Below are 26,612 nucleotides of genomic sequence, written 5' to 3'. Positions count from 1 at the left end.
TGGGACGAGTTACAACCCCACTCTCCGCGGCAGCACGTCCAAGGCTGGCAGTGCTGGTCGTGCTCTTCCTGCTCCATCACTTGTTCTAGATCCTCCAGGTCGTCGCCCGGTCTCGGTGCTCGCCTGCGGGGCGACTCAGACCCACATCCCGGAGCGGTCTGAGTCTTCAGATGACCTGGCCTTGTCCGGTCATCATTGTTGCAAGGGCGTCTTCTTCTGATATCACCAGGCATGGAATCCCTGAGTTCTAGGCATATTCCTGAGTGACTCTCCCGAGATCCAACATCCTCTCACCTGGTGCAAGTGGACCAAGGAGAGTGATGACGAGAGGGACCACTTCTACACCCATCCCTGTGTATTCTGGCATCTGGGAACACAGCACCATACTCTGGATGACAGCACCCAACCCTCGTGTCATCCGTGAGCTGGGACCTTAGCTGATTTTTTACAAACCACTCCATCATTCTATTGGGTCCACAGCTCCCAGCAATTTGGTATATACCGGACCAGCCGATTCCATGATCATGTAGCCACTGTCGCCCGCCTTTTCCATAAAATGGGCCTCGCAGTCTGATGTGATGTTATGAGGCATCATATGTAAATAAATCAGGCACTCCGTTAACCTTCAGATGGACGCAGGGATCGATGCCAGGAAGGAGGGCTCGCTGCTCTTTCCAGGGTGGAAGGGGCCCAATGTCATGAACTTCCCTCAAGCAGCTGGCTGGTGGAGGGCTCCGGGCCTGTCTCTGGTGCTGATGGACCAGTGAGCCGGGGCAGCGACCAGCTCCACCTTGGGAGGGAGCCCGAGCTGTTGGGCCCAGGCCTCCAGGCTTCTCCACGGTAACCGTATTCATGGGCTCGTGGTGCAAGTCCCGGGAGGGCTGGGGACAAGGCTGACCTCCACAGGGCATCATGCTGTCCACCTGGGTGTTCAGCACCTCCTCTGTGATGGGTGCTGAGACCACACCCCCTGTGCCTCCTCCCGTGGCATCATCCTCACGTCCCCTCCCCAGGCCTCCTTGTCTTTCTCCTCTTTTTCCTTTCAGGCCTGACCCACCAACCTAGCCCTTTGTCATTGCCCAAAATACATATCTGTATAGAACACAATGACTTCTCCCCCCAGATCACAGTGATGGACAGGTATACCGCCGCAGGTTCTGCCCGCTGAGAGGGGTCCCCCTAGCCGCTTTCAGGGCCACCTTGACTGCAGCTTTAGTGAACCCAGAAGTTTGGTTTTGGCTAACACCAACACACTGAACAAGGATCTTTCTTCCCCCAGCAGCTGGTCACAAGAAAATGCTTGCTGTGAACTTGAAAGAGAGCCATCTATGCAACAGGGGGCGGGGCCTTGGAGCTCCAGGGAAGAGGCATTTGTGCAGCCGACTTGTGCCCTCTGGGCTGCTCCTGGCCCGTCCTAGAGGCACCACTTCCATCCTAGAATGGCCTGCCTAGATTCATGACGTGACCGCTACAGAACCCGGCTCATGATGAGCAGTTCTGACACCTTGGTCCATTCATGTTGCATGGCCAAGGCCCAGGAGCATGCTGGGAGCTGCTTTTCAAATGGTGAATAGTTCTCTGCTGCAGAAGGCACAGCCTTGCTCCAAAACCTGCAGGGTCCGTGATTACACTTCTCCCACTGGGGCTTGCCAGAGGCTCCACACTGCGCCCTAATCCACCACCAATAGCTCTGCACCACTGGGTTTGCTGCATCGCGAGGGTGCAAGCAGCAAGGCCGTCTGCACTGAGGCTGGGTCTGCTGCAGAGCCCTTCCCCGCTCTAAGTCGCTCTGTGAATGTGCCGGGGCAGGGCTTCCAAATATGGTACGTACTGTGACCCAAAGCCAAAGAGGTCTCCCAAGTGCTACGTCTCCTTCTTAATGGCAGAGGGTCCAAAGGGCAGTCACCTGTCCTCATCTTAGAGGGGCGTGACGCCAGCCACCGAGAAACCATTGCTGCGCCCTCCAAACCCGATTCCTCTTCTGCACTTCCCACTCGGCGGCTGCGATAACCTGGGAGCCCCTCTTCTTGACTCCGCCTTCCTCGAGACAAGCCCTGCAGGCTCCCACCCCCAGCACTGTCACCGAGGCCTCAAGATTCAGCCTCTTAAATTTGCTTTTTCATTCTGACCTCTCCTCCCTGTTCTCCTTCCTACCACCTGCTGCAGCCTTGTTCGTGCATCTGTTGAATTCCCGCAGAAGTTTCCAGGTTCAAATTCCCCACTTCCAATCCGTTTCTCCTCTGATTCATGCCCCGCCTCACTGCAGGGAAGAGCTGCTCTTCCACCTCCGCGCCGGACAAGATGTTACCGTTCCCTTCATTTCAGAGGTACACCTTCATTGCATTCTTGTGTTCATTTTCTGCCTCAAAACGCAGGCTTTTTTTCGGGTAATGTACATCATCTCCTGGTGGAGACCCAGGGCACCTGTGGGATGTTGAGTGAGGTATTCAAGGCCCTCCCCTCATGACTCTCAACTGCACCTCCAGCTTAGTCTCCACCGCTCACCCCCTTTCCCCGAACTCGCAGTTCCTCTACTGAACCATGCTTTCTTTCTCACCTCCGTGCTCTGCTTCAGTTTTGTGCCTGGGACGGCACCTACCCACACACACCCTCCACACTCTACCTCCTCTGACTCCATAGTTCCTACCTATCCTACACACTTAGCTCATCATTCCCTTCTTTTTATTTTTTTGAACATTTTTAAAAGATTAAGTTCACTTATTTATTTTACTGGAGGTACTGGGGATTGAACCTAGGACTTCGGGCATGTTAAGCACGCGCTCTACCACTGCACTGTACCCTCCCCTGTCATCGTTAGCTTCTGCAGGAGCTCTCCCCCAATCTGTTCACTCCACCCCAAAGCTGCCTTTTAGGGAACCTTCTTTTTGTTCTCACTGCATTGAGCTCTGTCTTAGCCCCTGTCAGGCTTTGCGACAACGGTTTGTTACACCACGCAGAGCAAGTTACTTGTGGGTGAGGACGGACTTCCAGGCACCCTCGTGTCCCTGGGGACGGGCCCAGTGCCTAGCACACGGCAAGTATTTAGTGTTTGCTGAACCAGTGAAAGTTGCATGGTACAGAGGCACCAAACTGGCAGCCTGCAGGCCAAATCAGGCCTGCAGACAAGCTTCATTTGGCCCACTCATGGCGGAGCTAGGTCGGTCAGACAGGATTGATTCGGGTTTCAGGGCTGGTGAGACTGATGACACAAAATCGGCCTCTATTCCCTTCAGCTGACTGTCTAGCCAAGCCAAGAGATGTACTCAGGCAATACACTGGACCAGGAAGGGACCACAGCTCTCCACTGCCCGATAAAAGGGATGCGCCTGGACCTCGGAAGCCTCAGCAGCCATGCAGAGCGAGGTCAGCGCACCGGACCCCCCGGGCTCATCGCTTCCCGCCCCGTGCCCGAAGCATCTCAGGTGGGGAGTGGGGAGATGGGGGCAGAGCACAGGTCCACCTTATTTTTATTTCTTCCTGTACCAACAGTTCTATTCATGCTACAAAAGAGCATCTACAAATCAGAAATTTCACATAAACATTTTAAAAATCCAGATTTGTTTTCTATTAAAAAAATCCACAGATCTGGCAGCAACAAACCTATATTGTCAGGACAGGAGACACAGCTTCCCTCTCGGACAAAGCAGAAGCTCTCTCTTGTTTGCCACGGCTCCCCCGCTCGTCTGGCCTGGCCCACTACTTTCTTCCACCGTCATTTGGGTCTCTAACTGCTACCGCGCTTTGATCAGCCCATGCTATTCTGTTCCCTATGGCCCGCCTCCCCGCCTCGGGTAGGCCTTCACAGATGAAGAAGTTGAGATCCAGAGGTCTCTGGTAGGTCACACAGCTTGTCGGCAGTTAAGGCTGATCCTGGGACACCAGTTCTCACCACCCTATGCCAGTTACCACTTACCCAATCTGTTGATTGCTTTCTTTGAAGTATTTTACTTCTGAAAAAAAATGTCGTAAGGGGTTTAACTTTGCTGCTGTGAGATTGTTAGCAGTCTACAGACACGTTTAATTTGGTCCATGTGCCTGCCGGCTGAGCTAGCCAAACAACGCTGACCGGTGCAGAGCTGGCAAGACTGATGGCATCAACTTGGCCTCCACTCATTTTCTCCCTGTGACAACCCTGTAGGGCAGGCAGTATCACCCCCCTTTATGAGTCAGGGACCTGAGGCACAGAGAGGTTAGGTGAATGCAAGACTGACCTCCTGACACTATAAACTAGTTTGGATCTATCAGCTGTTGAAATAATGACATACTGCACTTGCAGCTGACAAACAGCCCCCTGCCCTGAGCCGCATGGAGCATCCTTTCAACCGTCCCGCCCACTCCCCCAGACCTGCAGTCCAGCAATGATGGGATTAATCCCAAGCCTGGCACAGGAGCCGGCACCAGCCCTGCTTCCAGTGCTGGTTCTGACTGGTTGGTGTCTGTGCTGAAAGGATTTTGCATATTTCATTGCTGAGTAAAAGGTTCGCATTTTTAACACTATACAGTTTTCATGCCACAACAAATGAATGCGTATCGCCGAGAGCCCAAAGAGCCAACCAGCAGAATTCAACCATCGACTTAGGCGTATGGAAAATTAGTAAACGGTTGAGACAGAAGAGGTACTATCCAGCACTGCTCAAGACTAAGGTCCGGACACGTCTTCTGCTGCGGCACCTCTGAGGGACATCACAAATCAGCAGTGACAGTGACTTTCAGGAGCTGGCACCCAGGAGAGGGGGTGGACGTAGCTGCAGCAGAATCTGACAAGTGGCAGGGGCACGTCTAGTGAGAAACTGCCCCCTCCCGGACCCCTGTGTGACTCATCGCCCAAAGAATGCAGTTAGGGCCACCTGCACGCTGTCAGCTGTCAGAGATGGTCTCTCATGGTGGCTGTAAACTTTCTGGGCAAAAGCCAGGGGCGGGTCGCAGGAGCTCACAGGCAACGGTCGGACCTTGCCTTGCAGACGAGCACTTACACTTCAGGGGGGGTGGTTGGTTTCTTTCTGAATAACCTTCACCCTCAGCAAGCCAAACCTCTCTCCACAGGGCGCAGGTCCCCTTCCAAAGCTGCATCTCAGGGTCAAGGCGGGCCACACCCAGTGACAAAGCTGGTCCCACCCGCCTTCAGCCACAGTCATGCTGGCCTCCTGAGTCCCTTCTCATAGCTGGGTTGAAACTTCCTTTTTTTACCCTGACGAAACCCGCTTCCTGCAGTGTGCAGGACCTATTCACGTTAACGTCTTAACAGCTTAAAGTATGGTACCTTTAATTTCAAAGGTAATTGGTAGTTTCTTAAATAACAGCTTTATTTAGATGTAATTCACCTACCATAAAATTCAGCCTTTTGAAGTGTGTGATTCCGAGCGGAGCACTGTCACCACCATGGTATTTGAGAACATTTTCTTCACCCCAAAAAGAGACCTCTTGCCCGTTAGCAATCATTCCTTATTTTGACACCACCCCAGTCCCTGGCAACCACTACTAGACTTTGTTTCTATAGATTTGTTTATTCTGGACATTTTCTATAAATGAAAGTTTGTGGTGATCTTTTGTAGTGGCTTCTTTCATTTAACATGTTTTCAAGGTTCATCTATGCTTAGCACATGGCAGTGACTCCACTCCTACTATGTCCAAATAATACTCGGTTGTACGGCTATACCACCTTCTGCCTATGCATTCAGCAGCTGAGGGACATATGGGTGTTGCCTCCTTTGGGCTATTACAAATAATGCTGCTAGAGCCACATGGACGGACCTGGAGATCATCATTCTAAGTGAGGTCAGCCAGAAAGAAAAAGAAAAAGAAAGAAAAAGAAAAAGAAAAAGAAAAAGAAAAAGAAAAAGAAAAAGAAAAAGAAAAAGAAAAAGAAAAAGAAAAAGAAAAAGAAAAAGAAAGGAAAAGGAAAAGGAAAAGGAAAAGGAAAAGGAAAAGGAAAAGGAAAAGGAAAAGGAAAAGGAAAAGGAAAAGGAAAAAGAAAAATGCCATACGATATCACTTATATGTGGAATCTTAAAAAAAGGACACAAATGAACTTAACCTACAAAACAGAAACAGACTCACAGACATAGAGAACAAATGCATGGTTACCAGGGATTAAAGAGGGTGGGAAGGGATAAATTAGGAATATGAAATTTGCACGTCTTGGGGAGGGACGGAAATGTTAGCTATCTTGATTGTGGTGGTGGTGTCATAGGTGTACACATGTATCAAAATTCATCAAACTGTACATCTGAAATATGTATAGTTTACAGTACAGGAACCATACCACAATAAATGTGTTTACAAATTTTTTAAAAATTAAAAATTTAAAAACAAATAATGCTGCTAAAAACATTTGTGTACAAGTTTGTGTGGACATGTTTGCATTTCTTTTGGTTACATACCTAGGCATGGAATGGCTGAGTCATATGGCAACCCCAAGTTTAACCATTTGAGGAACAAAGTGTTTTCAGAAGCAGCTGTACCATTTCACACTCCCACCAGCAACGTATGAGGCTTCTGATTTCTCTACTTCCTCACCAACAGTCGTTGTCATCTGCCTTTTTGATTCTAGCCATCCGGGTAGCTGGGAGGTGGTGTGGCTTTGACCTGCATTTTCCTGATGACTAATGACGCTGGGCATTTTTCCACTGTCACTGACCAACTGCATCTTCCTTGGACTCATGTCTATTCGAATCCTTTGTCCATTTTAAAATTTGTTTTTTTTCCTTTTATTATTGAGTTGTAAGAGATTTTATACATTCTAGACACAAGATCCTTATCAGATGTAAGATTTACAAATATTTTCTCTCAATTCCGTGGGCTGTCATTTCACTTTCTTGACGGTGTCCTTTGAAGCACGTAATTTTGTTAAAGTCCAATTTATCAAATTCATCTTTTGCTGTTGCTCATGCTGTTGGTGAGGGCATCTGAAAGGATCAGCCTCCGCTCTTATTCATTTCCACTACTATCATCTGAAATGCCATAAAGAGCTTTTATTTCTTCTACATGAGACAGAATTTTTTAATTTCATTATGAAATATTTAAGATACACATAAAGGTACAAAGAATAACATACACCTGTGTCCCCACTACACGGCTTAAGAAATGTTGCAAATGAAGTTGAAGTCGCCGGGTCCCCTCCCTACTTCCCCTTCCAGAGGGAGCCATTACTCTGAATTTGGTGTTTTTTATCCTTGTGCATTTCTTTCTATCTTACTATGTGTGTATCAATCTTTTATCAATACGTAGTGTTGTTCTGCCTTTTTAAACTTCACATAAATGGTGTCATGTGGTATTAATTCTGCGACTTACTTTTCCCCACCCCACGTGGCTGAGGCTTATCCATGTTCATGTAACTGACAGGAGTGATACTGCTCAGCTCATTCATTTGCAGTGACTAGACGTTGCACAGATACATTGTTTACCCATCCTGCAGATGAACCACCATGTTGAAGTAGCCAAAAACTGGGGGAAATGACACGAAACATTTTTGAGCACACAGACTGGTTTCTCTAGAACCATGGCTTTCCTATCTTTTTTATTGCAACCCACAGTAAAAATAAGTAAAATATACTTTATGTCTTGACCCCATACACACATACATCTATTTGTGTGTAGATGTTTATCAGTATATAACAGAAGTTTCATGTGTAACAATACTGTCTCCTGTTATCTTCTATGTTGCTGTATTTCCTTAAATAAACAAAAGATGGTTTACAGACACTAAACTGATTTCATGACTCCCCTACACAGGGGACCACCACAGTTTAAAAGTTGCTCAAGGGTACTGTCCCAGTGTAACTGCCGGGTCATGAGTGTCTTAGCTGCCACAACAGAACACCGTGGAGTAGGGGGTTAAACCACAGCTCTGGAGGCTGCACATCGGAGATCAGGGTGCCAGCATGGTCGGATCTGGATAAGAGCCCTCTTCCCAGCTTGCAGACAGCTGCCTTCTTACCGTGTCCTCCTGTGTAACTCTCCTCTTCTATTAAGAGTGCTAATCCCATCCTGGGGGCTCTGCCTTTATGATCTCATCTAAACTTAATTACCCCCCAAGGGCTTCGCCTCCAAATAACATCACTGGGGAGCAGGGCTTCAACATACGAAGGGGGTGACGGGGAGATGCATTCAGTCCACACCTTGAGGGATGCACAGATTCAGCTTTTTACTAGACAATTCCACTGTCTCCCAAAACAGTCCCGGTACATCACGCTCACACACAAGTGAGTTGCTACCGTCCTGCCTCCTGACTGGATTCCAATCACTATCTGTGCCCCTGTGAGCTGGCATTCTGTAATGTGAGCACGCATGTCTATAATAGTAGCGGGCCTGAGCATCTTCCCTATGTTTATTGACCACCTGTATTTTCTTGTTCCATAAACTACGCAACAAGGACTTTACCGACGGAAGAAGTCTCCATGGCCGTTCAAGCCTGAGTTGAGAGGCACATGCAGGTGTGTGGTTCTGATGTTTAAATCTGTGACCACTTCCCCAAGAAAAAAGGGAACCAATCAACATTACCTTGTCTGGAAGGCTTCCAGTTCTCGGGCCAGAACAAAGTAGAATCAGCAGCAGTAAGAATAAACAAAAAACTAGGAGGAGAAAAAAGGTTTTGCTTTTCTTAAAGCTAAAGTCCTAATTTGGACCATATTAAAAAATCTGCTCTTGCAAAGTCAAGCTACATAAATCTGTTTCAAGTTGTTATTCTTCTGTTCTCAGTCTTCCAATCTGCAAAATTAGGATAACAATCTGTACCACTTCTTATTCTCAGGTGGAAATTTTGAAATACGATTTTAACACTTTGAAAATAAGGAGCTTGTAGAAATTCAAAGTTTTGTGGGTGTCAGTCATCCAGCGACTTCCAAAAGCTTGAGTGAGATGCTAGAATGACAGCCCTTTTGAACACCAGAGTGAGCTGCTCTCCTGGTTCCTGCCTGGAAAGTCGATGGCTCTGCAAACAGCAAATTATCCCCTAAAATAACACAGCCCTGCCTTTCAGTCTCAGAAAGGAAACCTTAGAAATTCTCCTTTTAACAGGCGTAGAAATCAAATCCCTGAGTGGTCAGATGGTCTTGTGGGGGTCTCCTGTTCTCTGGGTTCAGGCTTTTTAAACATCAGTCACCCCACCCTCTGGTCTGACTCCCGTCATGTTGCAGATGACAAGATCCATCCTAAAATCAGACTGGCCTGTTTCACATTCAACCATAAGAGTGAGGGCAACACTTCACCCCCCTACTCTTAGGACAGAGCAGTCACGGAAAGGAAACAGAAATGACTCCTTTGAGGTGTCGATTATCAAAGCACAAAGGGAGAACTGGTACCAAATAGTTTCCTTCACCAAAGAATAAAAGTTAGGTCACTGGAGTTTACAACCAAGGGGCGCACCCAGCCAGCAGGCCGAGCCGGCCCGAAGAGCAGGTCACTCCAGCTGCCGCCGCCGCCACCACCTTTCTGATGTCCGACTTCACTGCCAGCCCCGGCTCTCATCCTTTACTCACATCCACCTACCAAATGGGATCTCAAGGCTTGGCAGAAACGGTGAACTGTCATCACACAAAGGGATCCTTGCCTAAAGCCACCTCCAGCGAGACGGCATGCTGCCCTGGACTAGCACAGTGGCAGGTGAACTGCGCCAACAGCGCCGCCCCGTGTTGGGCGAACGGGCGCGCTCCTTCCACGTCTCTACAGTGTTCCTGCTCATCACCCGCATCTTTTTCCGAGCTCACTGCTCCTTCCAGTATTTGCCACTGACTTCTTTTGCTCCAGGCAGGTTCTCCCAGCCGAAGCTCCACTGTAAACAGCTCACGGACTTCTCAGTGCTCTCGGTCAGAGAGTCGAGGAAGTAAAGAAAACCGTACCTACCCGTGACCTGGGAGGATCGCTCCCTCACAGGTCAGCAGTAGGGCTCAGAGAAAACCTAGACGACATGCATCTTACTTCAGTTGCAAAGCTGGAGCTCAAGAGATTATTTATATATTTGGTAAGTTTTCTCTGGACTAAAGTTATAAACAGCTGTCGCCTACTGAGAAAAACATACAAATAAGGGAAAGCAAGGCCAAAAGCCGGCACACAGCAGGAGGAGGAAGCCAGAATGAGACTAAATACTAGTCACAGTTACTTTACATACTCACGCCTTGTCTGGTCTCCAAAAGCAGCATCCAGGGGCAAAGCAGCTCAGAAGCAAGACCGCAGGGGAGTAGTGTTCTTCTAGAGCCCAAGGAAGAAGCTTCTCACAGGCACTAGGATGTCTAGGCCTCAGTACAAGGTTGTATAAAAGAACCATTTCAAAAAAACTGAAAACATACCCTGACTGTTAACAGTGTACGTCCTAATTGTTAACAGACCTCGTTCCAGTGCAAAGAGAACTAAAAATGTGATGGACATTAAGAGATCCAGGAGTGGCTATTTTAATAAACACAGGCCTACCCTCCCTGGTTCCTCATCCTCCTGTACGTGAAGATAAGTCCTAAGATATGAAGATAAGATACAGAAGTCCTAAGATATGGTAGTTCTTATGATTTGATAACCAAATAAAAAATCTGAAAATAGAACCAAATTTGGAGGACAGTTCTTTAGGCTATTTTTGAAACTCTATATTGGCTTCAACCACGAGCAAAGCGCATGCAGTTAGTGTCTTACCCTTGTGCGCTGGTCTCCGGGAAGTAACTGTCAGCTGAGTTCTGTTTCCAGGAGCAGAGCTGTCAAGCAGTAGGAGACGTCAGCCATTTGAAATCTCGCTGGTTCTGGTTCTGACTGGACAAGGAGGTGCCGGCGACAGGAAAGCTAATGCAAAGCTATTTTATCTAGATCGAATACACCAAAGGCCACTTGCAAAATATTCTAGGAGTAGGATACAGCCGTTGCTTGGAAAAATCAGGCAACTTGTAACAATAAGACCTGTTAACAAAATATAATTCACTTTCACATTCAAAAGCTAACTTGGGGGCTGCTCCAGGCACCATCTAATTAACTGAAGCAGAAGGGGAAAAAAAAAATCCTCAGAAATTATCATTGTTTAAATACACTCTATTTTATTTTGTCTTAAAATAGTTTAACCTTTATGCTACAGACTTATTTCAAAAAACAGAAAATCTTATCTTGCACCAAAAAATATATATATAACACTCTGTTTTATTATTTTTTTTCTCCAAAGACCATTAAATACTAAATGGAAACAAAAACTAAATAATGAATGTAAAGAAGAACCAAATTTTGTTTTAAAAACTAGAGTTGCACATTTTAAAACATTAATTCTAAGCAATGATTTGTCGTCACTGCATCAAGTCCACGCTCACACTCCAGCAACAGCAGATCTGTTAACCACCAAGTGCATTGGTTCCTAGCCATACAATGGCTAACATTTCATTTTCACGTTAAGAGGAGCAAAAGGCCTCAATGACCTTTGTACTCTTAAAAAAAAAAAAAACAAAAAAACAAAAATATTTCCTAGTTATCCAGTGATTTTTTTTTAAGATCACTACCTTTTAAAATTTGTTAAAAGAATAAGAAGTACGTAGTGTTTTAAATAAAATGAAAAAAAAAATACAACAGCATTGGACTAAAATACGTGATTATTTTAAACAAACAGTGCACAATCTGAGGAAGTTTGGTTAGGGCGCAATCATTTTTATATATACATGGAAGTCACATCATACAGATACTGAAAAACAGGGGTTGGGGCTCTTTGCCTTTAAAAAAAGTTTAAACTAAAAGACAAAATTGTGTCCCCAGCTTTTTCAAAACTCTTGTGACACAGTATAAAAAGCAGGCAACAAATTCATTTTTAAGTTACCTATGGTGCTAATCTGCTAAAAGTAACAACAAACAATTGACTAAATTAGCAAATCAGACAGCTCACATTCACAATTGATAATAATAAAAGCAGAGTTTATGGGATGCTCAATTGTAACAAATAATGGAGTCCATTCAGTCTGGCCCCTTCCATCAAAATGAAAAGACAAGTACTGGTGAGCAGCAATTACATGTTATACGGTAGTCACGGTGAAGCAACAGCCAGGTTACTGCTCTGTGGTTTCAAACTGGGGGGAAACTGGGGTACTTAACCGAGTTAGTTCCATAAACCAATCTGTGACCCAAGTGTACCATTTTAGCAGAGATATTACTTTGAAGAGACAATGTCCTATGAAGCATAAAGAAGTATTTACGCTACCAAATGCAAAATTGTGTTTAAAAAAAAAGATTCCCTTAAAAGAAATTTTATGTCACAGAATTTCAAATTTACCACAGAGTTTTATCATTCATACCTTGCCAGAAACTACATTCCTACTCTCCTGAACCTGGCAATGAAAGAAGAGTTGAAACATAGTCTCTCTAATAGTTAGTAGGTGGAAAAGTGCCGACCTAGCAGGGAGAAAAGCTCTCTCTACCATCCCTTTCTCTCCCTACTGTTTGCATCTTAATTTTTGTTCTGGTGCATCAAGCCAGGTAGTCAGGGTGCTGGAACAGGGACAGATGAGGGCAAAGTGTGACCCGATGGAAAAGCAAAAGGCCAGAAAAGAGCTTGGGTACAACTCTGCTCTCCATTCTCAATCCACAGTGCACACAGCACCCCGAAGGAATTTTCTTAGAGGATGACTACGAGGGGCTAAAGAAAGTATGTCCTGGAAAATCACCCGCTATATGGAATTGGACAAGACATACTGTTAACATAAGAATAAGTAATGCAAAAATGTCCTTTAAAATGGGGCTCTGCCCTGATAACTGGGGAAAAAGTAAGCTGCAAAAACTTCAAGTCATGTAATCCACTCTATTCTTTTCCCAATGATTTTCCTGGAAAACAGACTAGATATTGTACATTTCTGCTTTGTCTAGCATTTTAATTCAAGTCAAAAACAATGTGTAACAGTAAAAATTCAATAAATTAATCCTAAAGTAAAATGTGAAGGTCCAAGGATACACCAGTAGTGAATCTGCAGAAGGTCCGACTTCGCTCTGGCCTCTGGGTCTTTGGTTTTTGTCTAGAATCGTGGCATGTGAGAGGCTTGATATATGAGGTGCTAAACCTGGAGGTTCATGAGCTTTTAAAAGGCCTGATCTATTTTAAGCAGATTGATAGAAAAATAAAAAGTTGATGAAGAACAGAGGCCAGATCAAATGAGATGCTATCAAAGAAGATCAAAGAACACATGCTTAAAATACACTCCCAGGAAAGAGGTGTATGGATGAACTAAAACAGCAGGAAAAAGGGTAAAGGAATAAATGAGTCCTTATAAAAATCCAGAAGAAAAGGCTGGGCAGGTGGGGCCAGGCAGACCGTGCCGCACGTGCCCGCAGCGGGTGGGTGTCTCCCTCACTGCAGCCGCCCCGCAGCACCACCCCACACAGAGCCTGCCTCGTGCAGGACAGGCACTTGGTAAATGTGGGTCTGCTGGATGGAAACTGAAAATGACAGTTCTCATGCTCTTATGATAAGGAAAAGCCACCAAGGCAATTGGGAAGGGAGACAAAGGGCTAGAGCAACGTTATATGTTAAAAACGAAAACAAAAACAAATAAAAAATAGCAGACAAAAACTGTGGAAAAACAAAAAGTGAGGTCTTCTAAGCCAGGATCACTTCACTCCTCCCTGTGCACAGTACATAGTGTTCTAACTCTAGGTATTGCTTGTAAAATAATTCACTAGTAACTACGACGTTATAGGAAAAAAGGTAGTAACTAATGCCACAGAACTCCAACACCGGCATTTCCTGAATTCCCTGAAGCTCCTACTACCCTTTGTTATTCCTGTTAGATACTGGAAAACCCACAGTGCCATTAATGTGCTTTGCATCTGGTTTTTAATGACATTTTGATTTTTTCTACTTTTAGAAGGTAGAGGAGAAAAATACCCAAATAGAGCATCAGATCAACTTCAGCTCAAATGTGAGACATATGCTGTACCTACCTCCTTCATGGAGAGACCACCTGTGAAAGGCCCTGTACTCTCAGATCTGCAAGTGCCCACAGCCTTGGAAGCCACAGAGCTTTTCACATCCTACCTAATTAACAGGCTCTCTGTTCTCGCCTTATCTGAATAAACCAGGAAAAAGGGGGAGAGAGACTTCCCTAGTGATCTCTTGATGCTGTCAGATGCCCAAACCTCATGGTGGGTCTCTATCCGAAATGCCTCTGCCCCCAGGGGAGATGTTTCCCAAACACGTATGGATTATGGCAACAAGGAGACCAACTAAGTCCTCTGAGAAGTATTTACAGACACAGAGAGGCATGTCAATCATCTGTGTTGTGGGAAGTCAGCCAGGAGCGAAGTCAGGAAAGGCAGAAGACTTAAGCTAAAAGAAAAGTAATACTTCTGTCTTCTGTTTTTAAGGACAGGTTTTCAATGCACATGCCCTACTAGGTGCCAATAAGGACCTGACTAATGTGTGTGCAAATGCCCGAAGGTCGGAGTGCCAATGGGTAGGCTGACAGTGGTCAAGTCTAGGTATTAATTTTATTACACAGAAAAATAAATATAAGATTCAAAAACTGAAATCCATTTCACCTGGTAATTAAAATATTATTCTATAGGAAGGGTTTCCGAAGATTGAGTCACCAAGTAAAATGAAGTTATCTAACAAAATTCATCATTCTCATATGCCTACTGAGGGAAAGAAGAAAAGAAATTCTTTTCTCTGTGATAAGTTACTTTCCTAAGTGACGTCTTTTAATTTAAAAAAAAAAATAGGAGGAGAGGCAATTTTCCATGAGTTTCGATTATACAAATGCCACAAACAGCTTCTGAGGCTGAAGCTATGACAATGAACTTCCATGTCACAAAGAGGAGGAGGAGGAGGAAGTGGAAGGGAACAGTGCAGAGGAGACACAGTGACACCGTATTACAGCAGGTATTTACGCCTGCTATCCTCATCCAGCGTAAGGTCAACAACTTCCGCAGGCGAAGCCCAAGTCTGCTGGGGGGTCACGGCGGTCCACGACTGTGTCTGCCGGGTGCTGACGTACTGTGTGCCGGAGCCGCGCTTCCACGAAGAAACACTCTGAATCACACCTCCTCGGGGATGGACGCACCTGCCATTGAGAGGAAGTGCACAGGCACGGTTAATCTCACCGCAGGGACGACAGCAGGCAGTATGGCTTCAGCCGTGCTGATCAGTACCTTTACTGAGATGAGTCTACTATGCAAGGTCATGAAACCTACAGCCAATTCTCCTTCCCCCTCTTCCTCCTTGCCTCTACGTCTGTCTGTCTCCCTCTCCACCTCTCTCAGCTCAGCCTTAGAAAGGCCAAGAGTCTTGTCTCAGCCACAAACTCCTGAGTTATGTCTAGATCTGTTACTGATAATGGATAAGATGCTTCTCTGAATTCATGTAAGCCTCTGGTCTTCAGGACAGGGCAGCAGATAAGCCCAGAGCAAAATAAGATGCCCAGGCAATCTTAGTCTGAACAAATGGAACAGTAAGAAATATACGAGAAACTTGTTCTTAAAATAAGTTCTATGCCATTATTTGGTAATACCTTCAAAAACAGTAACAGTAATACCTCTTTTACAGACTGGATTTCTAAGCGTCTAAAGTACAAGGTCCTATACAGTATCATCTTCTTTATCTATTCTACAATTTTGAAATCCTGTCTATACTGTATAGCACAGGGAAATATACACAAGATCTTATGGTAGCTCACAGAGAAAAAAATGTGACAATGAATATATATATGTTTGAAAAATTGTGCTTTACACTAGAATTTGACACAACATTGTAAAATGATTACAAATCAATAAAAACCATTAAAAAAATAAATAAAGTACAAGGTCATGAGTTCAAGGTCAAGCCCCCCTGTCCTGGAGGTCACAGCAGAGACGTCTGGCCACCAGAACCACTCACTCTTTACTTCAGTGAAAGTAACAAGGTTGAATACTCAGTTTAGATTCTCTGAATAGTGTCTATCAGAGGGACAGACCTGCCTTGCTGACAAATCTCACCAAGAGTTCACTGGAAGAAAATTGTTTCAGAAACACCTACATACTGAATTCCACATTCCAGTCAAATGATAGAACTGTGAACCTCCAGGATGAATCACTGAGTAAGTTTTGACTCAAATGAAAGGAAGGCAGACAGCTCACGGTATCACGGCTACTTATACCCTCACATCTAAATTAGAGACCAGTCCCTATGCGGCATGTGTGACAAGTGGCATGATTCTAGGCACATAAACTACTGCAGTGGATCTTGAGCAGCTTTTCTGACAAGCTGTACACAATGGGTGATGCTGGGTCACTGGCGAACTCCAGCTTCGACTCCATGCTACCAGCACTGTCAGGTTCAAAAGAAAACATCAGAGTAACAATGGACAAGGTTTAGTCGCAGAACTGCCCCCTAAGGACCCTTCAGCTCACAGAAGGAGGTCCTGCTCCTACAAAGGCTAGCCTGAAGATGACCCTCTTGCCAAGAGAGGTGCTGAAAAGCAGACCCCCGGGGCCCAGAGCAGGCGTAGGATAGAGATTTGTTACAGTACCAGAGGGCTATCACCTTTTCAGACCTGGGCTAAGTAGTAACCCAGACACTGCCACATTTTCAAAGATTCGCTAGTGAGAAGTATCAATATGACATATAAAGTCCAGAGTCTAATCCAAATCTGTCTAACTCATTAAGTTGGACACTCAGATTAAGTGACCAAGTAGTCATGGAAGAATGTCAGCCAAAGGAGTCCATTCAACATTTAAAGACAGGATTTTGGGGGAGGGTACAGCTCAGTAGTAGAGCATGTGCTTAGCATGCACGAGGTCCTGGATTCAATCCCCAGTGCCTCCGCTAAGATAAATGGGTAACTAAACCTAATTACCTCCGCCCACCAAAATTTTTCTCAAATAAAAATAAATAAATAATTTTAAAAATGGTTTTGATGACTGATGGCAACAGAATATGAAGATTATTAAGCAGTTTCTCCTCATTTGACAATCCCCAACAGACCTACGAGGTAGATGCGAAGTTACTATCCATACTCTGACAGGGAAAACGAGGAATAAAGAGGTTATATGATTTGCCCGGGGTTACACTGTTGGCATGTGCAGGCCAAGGAACTTCAGGCTAAGGCTGATTTCCAGTCTAATGACCTCCACATCATGCTGTCTCTTTACAAATGTGTGTATCAAAATGGGTACAACGAAGGGGGAGGAGCGTACAGCTCAAGAGGTAGAGCGCATGCTTAGCATGTATGAGGTCGTGGGTTCAATCCCCAGTACCTCCTCTAAGAATAAATAAATAAATAAACCTAATTACCCCCCCAACCAAAAAAATAAATAAATAAAAATAAAATACGTAAGGCAAAACACAGCAAGATTCAGCAGAGTACAAAGATAGGCCCAGACCAACAATTTAAAAATACTAAATTCTTGGCAGTAGCTCAAAAGCTCATTTGTACAAGCAGTAACTGAAGTAAAGCTGGTTAGAAACATAGAAGAATTCAGGGAATGAACGGCTACAAAAAGAGTCAATGTCATCTTTGGCAGAATCCCTAGAAATAGCTGAAATAAAGGCAGTATTTAGTCCTAACTGTTACTCTGTACTGCTCAAGTAATCAAACAACGTAACAGTGGGACATCAAGCAGTGGCTTTAAAAGGGATCTAATCCAGCCTTCCCATTTCACAAAAGACAAAACCAAGGCCAAAAGACAATTGCTGGGGTCTTTAAGCAAAGCATAGAACCGTAACAAAATCAGGTCTCCACTGGGGAATTTCCAACTGCGTGACTATGTCTTTCTCAGACCACACGTAAACTACTACATACTGTGCTTGACTGTAAGGAGAACTGGGGGTAATTCCATCAAGAGCAAAGCAGATTCTAGAAAGAGTCCAGAGTAGGGGAGTGAGAGGTTTAGAGATGGTATTTACTAATGAGGAATGGTTGAAAGAGAGAGAATGAGGAGATGAGGTACTTCTTCAACTACCTAAGTTAAATCACTTCTGTAGTTACGTTCCAGTTACCGGAAACCAAACTGGGCTACTTCAAGCAAGAAATAAAACTTCCTAGAAAGACATTTGAAAATCTCAAGAACCTAAGGATGACAGAACAACTAGGCCTCACTCATTTGACTCCAGCCCCAATCTTTTTAGTCTATTTCTCTTCAAAATTTTAGATTCTCTGGAGAATGTGATGATCCCATCTTTGGCCAAAAGCTTTCTTGTCTCCTATTAACTGCAACCAGAAGGGCAGTTCCCAAAGAAGGGAGAACCACCAGGGAAGGCAGTTCCTCCACCTGTGCAGAGGCCTTGAGACTAGAATAAGAACTATGAATCAGTTTCTAGAAGGCAAGTTTTGGATGATCGTTACTACACAACAATCAGCAATTACAGCCACTCCCAACAGAATAAACTGCCTTTTAAACATACGAGCAATTGCTGGGGTGTCTGTCAGAAACGGTCAAGGGTATTCTAAGATGACTTCCAGGCTATCATCGGCTTTAATAAGGCTGTGAACACAGGCACAGCTATTCTGGCAGAAGTCAGGACAGGAGTTACAGAGGATGGGCTTGGGGGCGAGGGTGTGACTGGAAAGTGGCACAAGGGGAACTTCTGTTTCTCAAGCTGAGTGCTGCTTACCTGGGTATGAGCAGTTTATAAAAACTAAAGTGTACACTTGACATTTCTGCATGTGTTATAAGTCAATAAAACATTTAAAACTCTTTATGGATTTAATGACCTCAACCACCTTGAATAAAATGGTAGCTAGGAGATGGATGAGGACAGGACAAGGCTTTTAACACTTTTTCTTGTTAAAGTACGGAGTGGGGGGAGGGGAGAGATGCCAAGCTGATAGAGGGTGTAAAGAAACATTTCTGCTGTTTTATAAGGCGGTACATTACAGAATGACTTACACCAGACAGAGAAGGAGAAAACTTCAGGAGGAACTGGGACTGTAACAATGATCACCAGCCCTACGGAGAAGCCCTCTAAAGAAGAATGTGAAAGGCTCAAAATTTTGAAAGGCAACTGATATAAAACGCAGTTTCATGTATTATCATGCACCCTCTTTCTATCTGAAAAACATGGGGTGGGAACATTCTCAGCTGTTTTAAAATTGGTTCAGTCCGATTCCAGTGCAGATACCAGCTTTTTTCTCACAAAGCATTTCTTACTAAGCATCAGCATATGACTGGCAATAGGTCTGCACAACTTAGAGTCGTATTTTTTTGGTTTTGTCTTTAAAAATAATTGCTTATTTACTGAACCTGGAGGTATGTTAGATACACAACCAACTTTAAATTTACATCTTTTAATTCAGTTTTGAAGCGCTTTCACACACACACACAAACTGGCATGCAACAGTTGTCCTAAGGTAAAACACAGTCAGCTTAAACTTCCTAGAGTCATATTTTGAGTCCTATGACCAAGAAAAATGCTTTGTACTCACTTCCACACCCCCCGCCCTGCCAAAAAAACACTATTTATAAACAGTAAGTTTTGATAGAATAATTTCCTGCTCTTCACACACTAAAACCAAGAAAAGAGATACTTCAGAGTAGAAAGGAAGAAAAAAAAAACACAAAAAGAGGGCAGCCTCTGATTATCAGCTGTTGAAACGGTTAACTTACTATTTTAAGAAAACAACATTAAAAATTAATCATTTACTTTCATTTACAGATCCCAAAGGTGACCTCTTCGATAACATTCCTACTTATTTTTCCTAACTGAAGATGAAGTGAACCCCTGAGGCTCCAGGGACATGCTCATCTGCTCCCCTTGCCTTTTGAGGGTTAATGTTAGCAACTGGTTCTAGGAAGTAAACGTCTTTGATGCACAAGCCTTCCCGAATCAATACGTCTGCTGAGGGGTGAATTAACATTACTACCAGTGACCTCAGGACTAGGTGCAATGAGGTAAGAGTCTGAGTTTACACAAAAGCCTTAGAAAACAGACACTGAAGGAACTGCTCCAATGCAGCTCCAGCACATGAAGATCCACGCTCTACACATTCATCTTTAGGACAATTACCAGTGAGGCTGGTAGAAAACAAGAAGGAAAAAGGATTGGCAAGAGGGTCATAAATTAAAACTTCCGGCAAAATGAAATGGGCACAGAAGAACTAGAGATTTTGGGAAAGTCTCCACCTCACTGGCAAAAAGAGCATCTTAGGAAACTGGACTGTCCAAAAATTAACACCTGGAAATGACATTTAGGTAACGTCAGAAGTTCATCACAGCAATCCAACGCAGCCATAAAAGATGCATTCAACCATTAGTTCAGAAAGCATGCTTTCTTGTCTATGACTACAAAAAACACAGAAGCTAAGTGAACACATCAAAATAAAATAGTGAAGAAAGATATTAACATGCAAGGAAAGAAAAACAATTGTTTATCAAAAAAAAAAAAAGGCATATCACACACAGAATTACTGAGTGCAAAGGTCAAACAAAACAAATTGCTTCCAATATAGAAAAATGGCACCCAGTGCAAGTCAGAGCAACCACAGTCCCAGAGAGAACAACTCAAGGACTAAGTCTGAGTTCTAAAACACTCTCAGGAAGCCCACAAGGTAGAAGAGTATCAAAAGGAAAAATAAGAACAGGACAACTAAAATCAAACGAAGTATCTATGCATGCACATCAAATGAGAACAAAAAGATGTGGATCAAAACCTAAAACCTTCTTCCAAGCGATAACCCTGCCAGAAGCCCATCAATACTTCATAACTGCAACCCTAGACCTGCAAAAAAAATAAATTCCAGATGAGACACAGGCAGCCAAAGGGGCAATTCTGAAGCAACCAACAGGAAAGCTTCTCCCATTACCTGATTCACAGCTTTTTAATCTCAATGTTTAAAAGATCACCACACTTCTTCTAAAGAAACTGCTGAAAAAATTTTACGAGAGACACAGCAGAATCGGTGAGATGCTACTCAGTCCTACACCCACAGACCAAAATAAAAGATCCCCTCAAAATGATACGAGTCCATTCAGCCTTCCGCCACGGCAGCCACTGAGAAGCAGCTATGGTTCTGTGCTACCCCGTGGCCGTTGGCCTCAACAAAGGCCACGAGGTGACCAAGAACATGAGCAAGTCGAGGCACAGCTGCCACCGGGGGGGCCTCACCAAGCACACCATGTTCGTGCAGGTCATGAACCTGGAGGTGTGTGGCTTCGCCCCTTATGAGCGGCGGGCCACGGCACTGGTCAAGATCTCCAAGGACAAGAGGGCCCTCAAGTTCATCAAGAAATGGGTGGGGACACACATCTGCACAAAAAGGAACTGAGTAAAGTCCTGGCTGCCACGAGAAAAGCAGCTGCCAAGGACTGAGCCCCTTTCATCTGCACGTAGTAAAACCTTTTCAGGGGAAAAAAAAAAAAGAGTCCATTCAAAGTACTCCAACAGAATCTGTCAACTCTAGGTTCACTCCACTGTACAGTTGTTAACCACCACTGAGATTTCAGGATGGATTTGTCATCTCCAACATATGATTTCCCCAGCATTCAAACCAGAGATTCAAAATAAAGCACATCGTTATGCTTCAGAGCCTGAAAGAAAAAGTCATTGAAAGTAATGTTATAGCATGTTATTTAAAATGTGCCCAAAGTCATATGACTTAGTTAAGAGTAAAATAAACACGTTTATAGAGTAAAATGACAATCTGGATAAAGATCTTAAGTTCAGAGAAGGGTGTACTAGAGATACCTTGTGTGTATGTGTGTGTGAGAGGTGAGGAGAAACTAAAGAATTCAAATTTCCAAGTTTTAACAGAAATATAATTTTAACTCCAAATACCAAAAACATTGGTAGAAAAAGAAGCTTAACAATTCACTATGGAAGGGAAGTTGAACAAAGAAGCTGAGAAGGAGGATGGCTCACTATAACATTTCTAGGTATAAAGAGACGATAAAGAAGGGAGAGTTGGTAGGAGTTAGACAACTGGACAAAGTGATATGTCTCAGCCACAGAGTAAGAGATCAGATAGGCAACACAAGTTATTACCTATTCTTTCCCACTTAAATGGGAACCTGAAATGTAAGTCAGGAGGAAGCTGGTGACTGGATATGTGCTCCCGGCACACCTGAAGGTAATTCACCAACATCAATCTATCAGTCAAGAGGCAGAGTAAGTTTTATAGTACAGAGTCTGAAATAAAAGACTATAATATTCTAGAAAAATCTCGACATGGGGCTTAAAAGTATAATACTGTCTTCTGTATTTATACAATGCTAAAATGAATGAATGCAAACGTATGCTGAAGTAAAGGAAGAAATCAAGAGTTTTACTTTCTTCATTTGATGGATGTCAGCTTCAAGGGAGTAGAAGTTAACAGGAAGAAGTTTTTGATTAAGGTAGAAAAGAGAGAAAAAGAATGAGATAGACAAAAGATTAAAGAGAAAATTCTTTCCCGCCAGGATAGGGAAAATGACCATTTATAAAGAAAAAAGGAAGCAGCTATACAGGCATACTTACGGCATAAACATGCGCTAGAGGATGAAATGCTGGGACGGTACTAGTTCTGATAAAGAGAACTAGCCACTTTCGGGGAGATGGTATGTTAAATTATGACTTAACTCTATACTCTTAAAGGCCTGATTGTTTAACTAAAAAATGTTCTCAGAAAGTATAATCAGTTCTCACTAGAAAAAGGCACCCTCGATTTATATGCATGTGTATTTGGCCCTCACTCTCCACCCCTAAGATCACCTTTTAAATAAGCAACAAAAGAAATGCTGATGAATGTTTTATTACCTTGGTAACCAAAAAGTAAAATCAGATCGAAAAATAAGGTAGAGGGGGAGGGAAATAGCTCAGTGGTAGAGTACATGCTTAGCATGCATGAGGTCCTGGGCTCAATTCCCAGTACCTCCACAATAAATTAAATCAATCAATCAGCCAATCAATCAATCAAAAAAATCTTTCCAAAAGATAGCACCAAGAAATTTAAATTAAAAAAATAATAAAAAGGTAATGCAGATATTGTTTTATACCTACCTGGGGAAATCACAAAATCGCAACTCTTGTGTCATAGGAGAAAAGTTGTCTGCCAGGCAGATTACAGATTTTCTAAAGTCTAGTTTTGTTTTCTATGTATGTGTGTCTGTTAAGTGTTCCTCAGGTATCCCTCTGAGAGGGCTGCAACAAATTCTTAGGATCATATTTAAAGCAAGAGTTAGTAAAATTTCTCTGCAAAAGGCTAGAAAGTAAATATCTTAGGCTTTGAGGGCCCTCAGGTGTCTGATGAAACTTCTTGATTCTGCTACTGGAGAGAAAAATAGCCACAGACAATATGTCAGTGAACAAGCATGGCTCTGTTCCATCAGAACTTTATATATGGATAAATAAATTCTATTTGAATTTCATATAATTTTCACATGTCACAAGACATCAATCTTCTTTTGATTTTTTTTTCCCCTAACTATTTAAAAAATGTAAAAACCATTCTTAGCTCAAGGTCCAAACAAAAACAGGCAGCAGGCCAGATTTGGCTTGTGGGCTACAGTTTGCTGATCCCTACCTTAAAGAATGACAAACTTCATAAAATTATTTTCATAATTCTGTAGACTAATTTGACATCTTGTGCTTTGTTTTTTTTTTTAATTCCTAAGAAACAAGATTCCCTGAATCACATGAACATGACTAGAAATACACTATTAGGAACAGACCAAAGTAACTTGAAAGTTTTCATGAAAGACAAGGAGAGGTGCTCCAGGAAGAGGTATGATGGTGGATGCAGAATTCTCAACTGTTTGCTCTCAATTTATTTCAAGGTAAAGTAAAAGGCTAAATACATGGATTGGAGGGAGGGGGTGTGTAATATGGTGATATTTATGCCATAACAAAAAAATGTGTCAGTTTTTTGAACCATCTAGACAGACTAAAAAATAAGAGAAAAACATTAGTTCTAGTTCACATACACGTGCGGCCGACAGGTTCTTGATGTAAGACAATACGCAACACATTCTGAAGCTCATATTGTGTCTAATCAAAAAGTGCTCCTTAAACCACAGAAAGCTAAGAAATAGCTCCCACCTCTCAAGCCAGCTGTGCCGTGAGGCCTCCATTTTCTTCTCACTTATTTTCTGGTTAAAATAAAGTTCACAATTTAAAATATCAGAATACTCCAACTGATATCCTACCTTGCATGTTCCTGAACTCCCACAATCTCCACTTCGCTATCTGAAGAGGCAATATTAATTTCTTCATTGAGGGGTGCGTTGCCAGCAGATGTCTTGTCACTTGCTAGGAATCCTGGATCCAAATGACCTGAGAGAGAAGGGGGGAAAAATAAGCACTACATCTTGACTCCTTTTAAGCAGCAAAAACCACTCATCGACAGATTTCTCATCCCAGTTTAATCACTGAAACAGAATCATCTTGTGAGAGCTTGCCACAGCGGGATTGTTTCCCATGTCACATAAGCTGGCGTAGTGCTCTGTTTAAAAAATAATAATAAAAAGAATACATGCTCATGGTTAAAAGAATGTTCAAACGACACAGAAGTACATTAAAGAAAGAACTCCAGTCTCTCACTTTCTACTCCCATTCCTTAGGAGAAAAACTCTGGAGTACTCTGACAAACATGTATATCTAAATATAGCTATATATAAACTGATAACACTCTATTTTATTCCATAATGCTTTTTGCATTCAACTCTCATCTGCTTTTAAATGACCTGCATGTCATATGTCATGCCTGTCACCACCTAGAAGTCACCTGGGGTTCTCTACTGCTTATCATTTTAATTGAACACAATTCTAAACCACAAGAGCTCAAAGGCACAAAGGAAATAAATAATAGAATCATTAATATCATATTTATACTAGGATGCCTTATGAAAGATTCAACAATTTTCTCTCGATTTTAAACACTTTTAACAATTTTCTCTAGAGGAATGTAAATTTGACAAAATCCTGTCTAACAGGGAAGGATCACAATTTTCACTCTGACCAACTAAAACATACCCTGTATGCTGCTGACAGTTCTGATCAGACGAAAAACAAACCACATAAGCAGTTTGTGGCACTGGGGCACGAAAGGACTTTTTCATAAAAGTCTTCATAAAGTATCGAGCCCATGGTGCAATAAAACACATTTGCCAACATTACAGAAAACATGAGCTTCACAGAACTCACTCTCAATAAAGGCTAATGGCATGGCATCAAAGTACTCAGCCCTATAAACAATTCAATCGAGAGTTAAAATTCAGCCTGTGTACCCAGTTCTTGAATGTTCTGATGTAAAAGTATGAATTTCATATCTAGAAGTTAACATGGAATAGACAGAGTTGCAATAGGTACACGTTTCATTTACTCTTTAAAGGGTATTTTTACTTAAATACATTTCACCCGATACAAAATTACTTCTCCTTATTAAAAAAAAATTCTTTGTGACATCCCATAAAATCCAATATAAATTGATTGTACACACACACACTCCCTTCCCTCTCACCTCATTCATTCCAGTGCTTCAAGGTCATTGAGAAACCTTCACACTTTTGTCAACTTTTACTGTACCTCTCTTGGAACATGATAGACAGTCCCAAAGCAAAAGCTTTATAATTTTTAAATTCTCTGACCCTATAATCCCATTTCTGAGAATTTAGCCTAACAGAAAAAAACTTTAATGACACAACATTGTAAAATGACTATAACTCAAAAAAATGTTAAAAAAAAAAAGAAAAATCTTTAAGCAAAATGCTACAATGTCCAAAGATAAGTCACTACAGTGCTATATAGAAACTTGGGAAAAGTGTATGCATAACATACAAAGTGTTATGTATAATACTATAAAAATATGTAGGTGCTGATTAAAAGCAATGAAAAGTAATCAAGTTTGAATATGACTATGGGTCTTTTTTATGTCTTTAATATTAGTTTTACTTTTTTCTTCAATTGAAAATGATGTACTTATGGGAAACAGAAGATTAAAATTTAAGGCTTCTAGATACAACGGATGCTTGAATTATATTACAGTTTGCATGGGCTTGTTAATCTCCTATATTTAAGAATAATCTAGATACGATTCTATGCAATGTTGGCAGCAGGCAGTATCTTTGAACCCTACAAGCATAAAAGGTGGCACCCACCAGACAGTTTTGTTAAATCTAGGGTGGACACTTACGTGGAATTTGGTTAAGTCTAGATTTGGTAAACATAACGTATGCTCTGACCCCAGTACTTTGCTTGTGGCTAAGTCTTTTATCCAGTTTCTACCTCAGTACTGTAGTTACAACTGTCATGTACACCGTTGCTACTGTACCACTAGGGAGGAATACAAGTTGACAGTCTCCCCCCTTTTTTTCAAATTTGAAACTTTCCCATATTCAATATCTTGAGCAGCCTTGCTTTGGGCAGCTGTATCCGTTTACTTTATCTGTTTGTTTCTAAAATAGATACTTGTTTATGACATGCTACACACTGGGCTCAGTGCTAGAAATACTATAGGGAACAAACAAGGGAAGCACAGTTTCCACCCTCACTGAGCTTACAACATATTCAGGGATAATAAAAAGCAGTCCATTGTATTATGGCTTGAAAATTACTCTAATAGGGAGGTAAAGGATGCCCTGCATGCAGGAGGGAAAGGGATGTTTCCTGGCCTTGAGAGCAATCAAGGATCAAGGACACAGCTCTCAGAGAAGAGCAGGCACAGGTGAGGGAAAGTAGCATTAAGGGAACTATGGTGCTGTTCAGGGTGTAAAAGTTTGGTGAGATT

General features: G+C 42.9%; 1 protein-coding gene and 1 pseudogene across 2 annotated transcripts in view; one reads left to right on the top strand and one right to left on the bottom strand.

Annotated features, from left to right (window-relative positions):
* Nucleotides 1-14,622: 14,622 nt before the first annotated feature.
* The window catches only part of ARK2N (arkadia (RNF111) N-terminal like PKA signaling regulator 2N), a 63,752-nt gene continuing 51,762 nt past the window's right edge, over nucleotides 14,623-26,612 (bottom strand). For both annotated transcript variants that reach the window (XM_072952294.1, XM_072952295.1), the window contains 2 exons: nucleotides 24,034-24,160; nucleotides 14,623-15,002 (listed from right to left, as the gene is read on the bottom strand). In XM_072952294.1, the coding sequence (XP_072808395.1) occupies nucleotides 14,813-15,002; nucleotides 24,034-24,160 (317 nt within the window). In that variant the 3' untranslated portion in view covers nucleotides 14,623-14,812. The remainder of the gene's footprint in view (nucleotides 15,003-24,033; nucleotides 24,161-26,612) is intronic.
* LOC102532816 (large ribosomal subunit protein eL36-like) lies at nucleotides 20,919-21,223 on the top strand (annotated as a pseudogene).

The sequence above is a fragment of the Vicugna pacos genome, chromosome 30 (assembly GCF_048564905.1).
Source record: "Vicugna pacos chromosome 30, VicPac4, whole genome shotgun sequence".
Lineage (NCBI taxonomy): Eukaryota > Metazoa > Chordata > Mammalia > Artiodactyla > Camelidae > Vicugna > Vicugna pacos.
The sequence above is the reverse complement of the archived record's forward strand: the minus strand, read 5'-3'. Positions and strand labels throughout refer to the sequence as shown.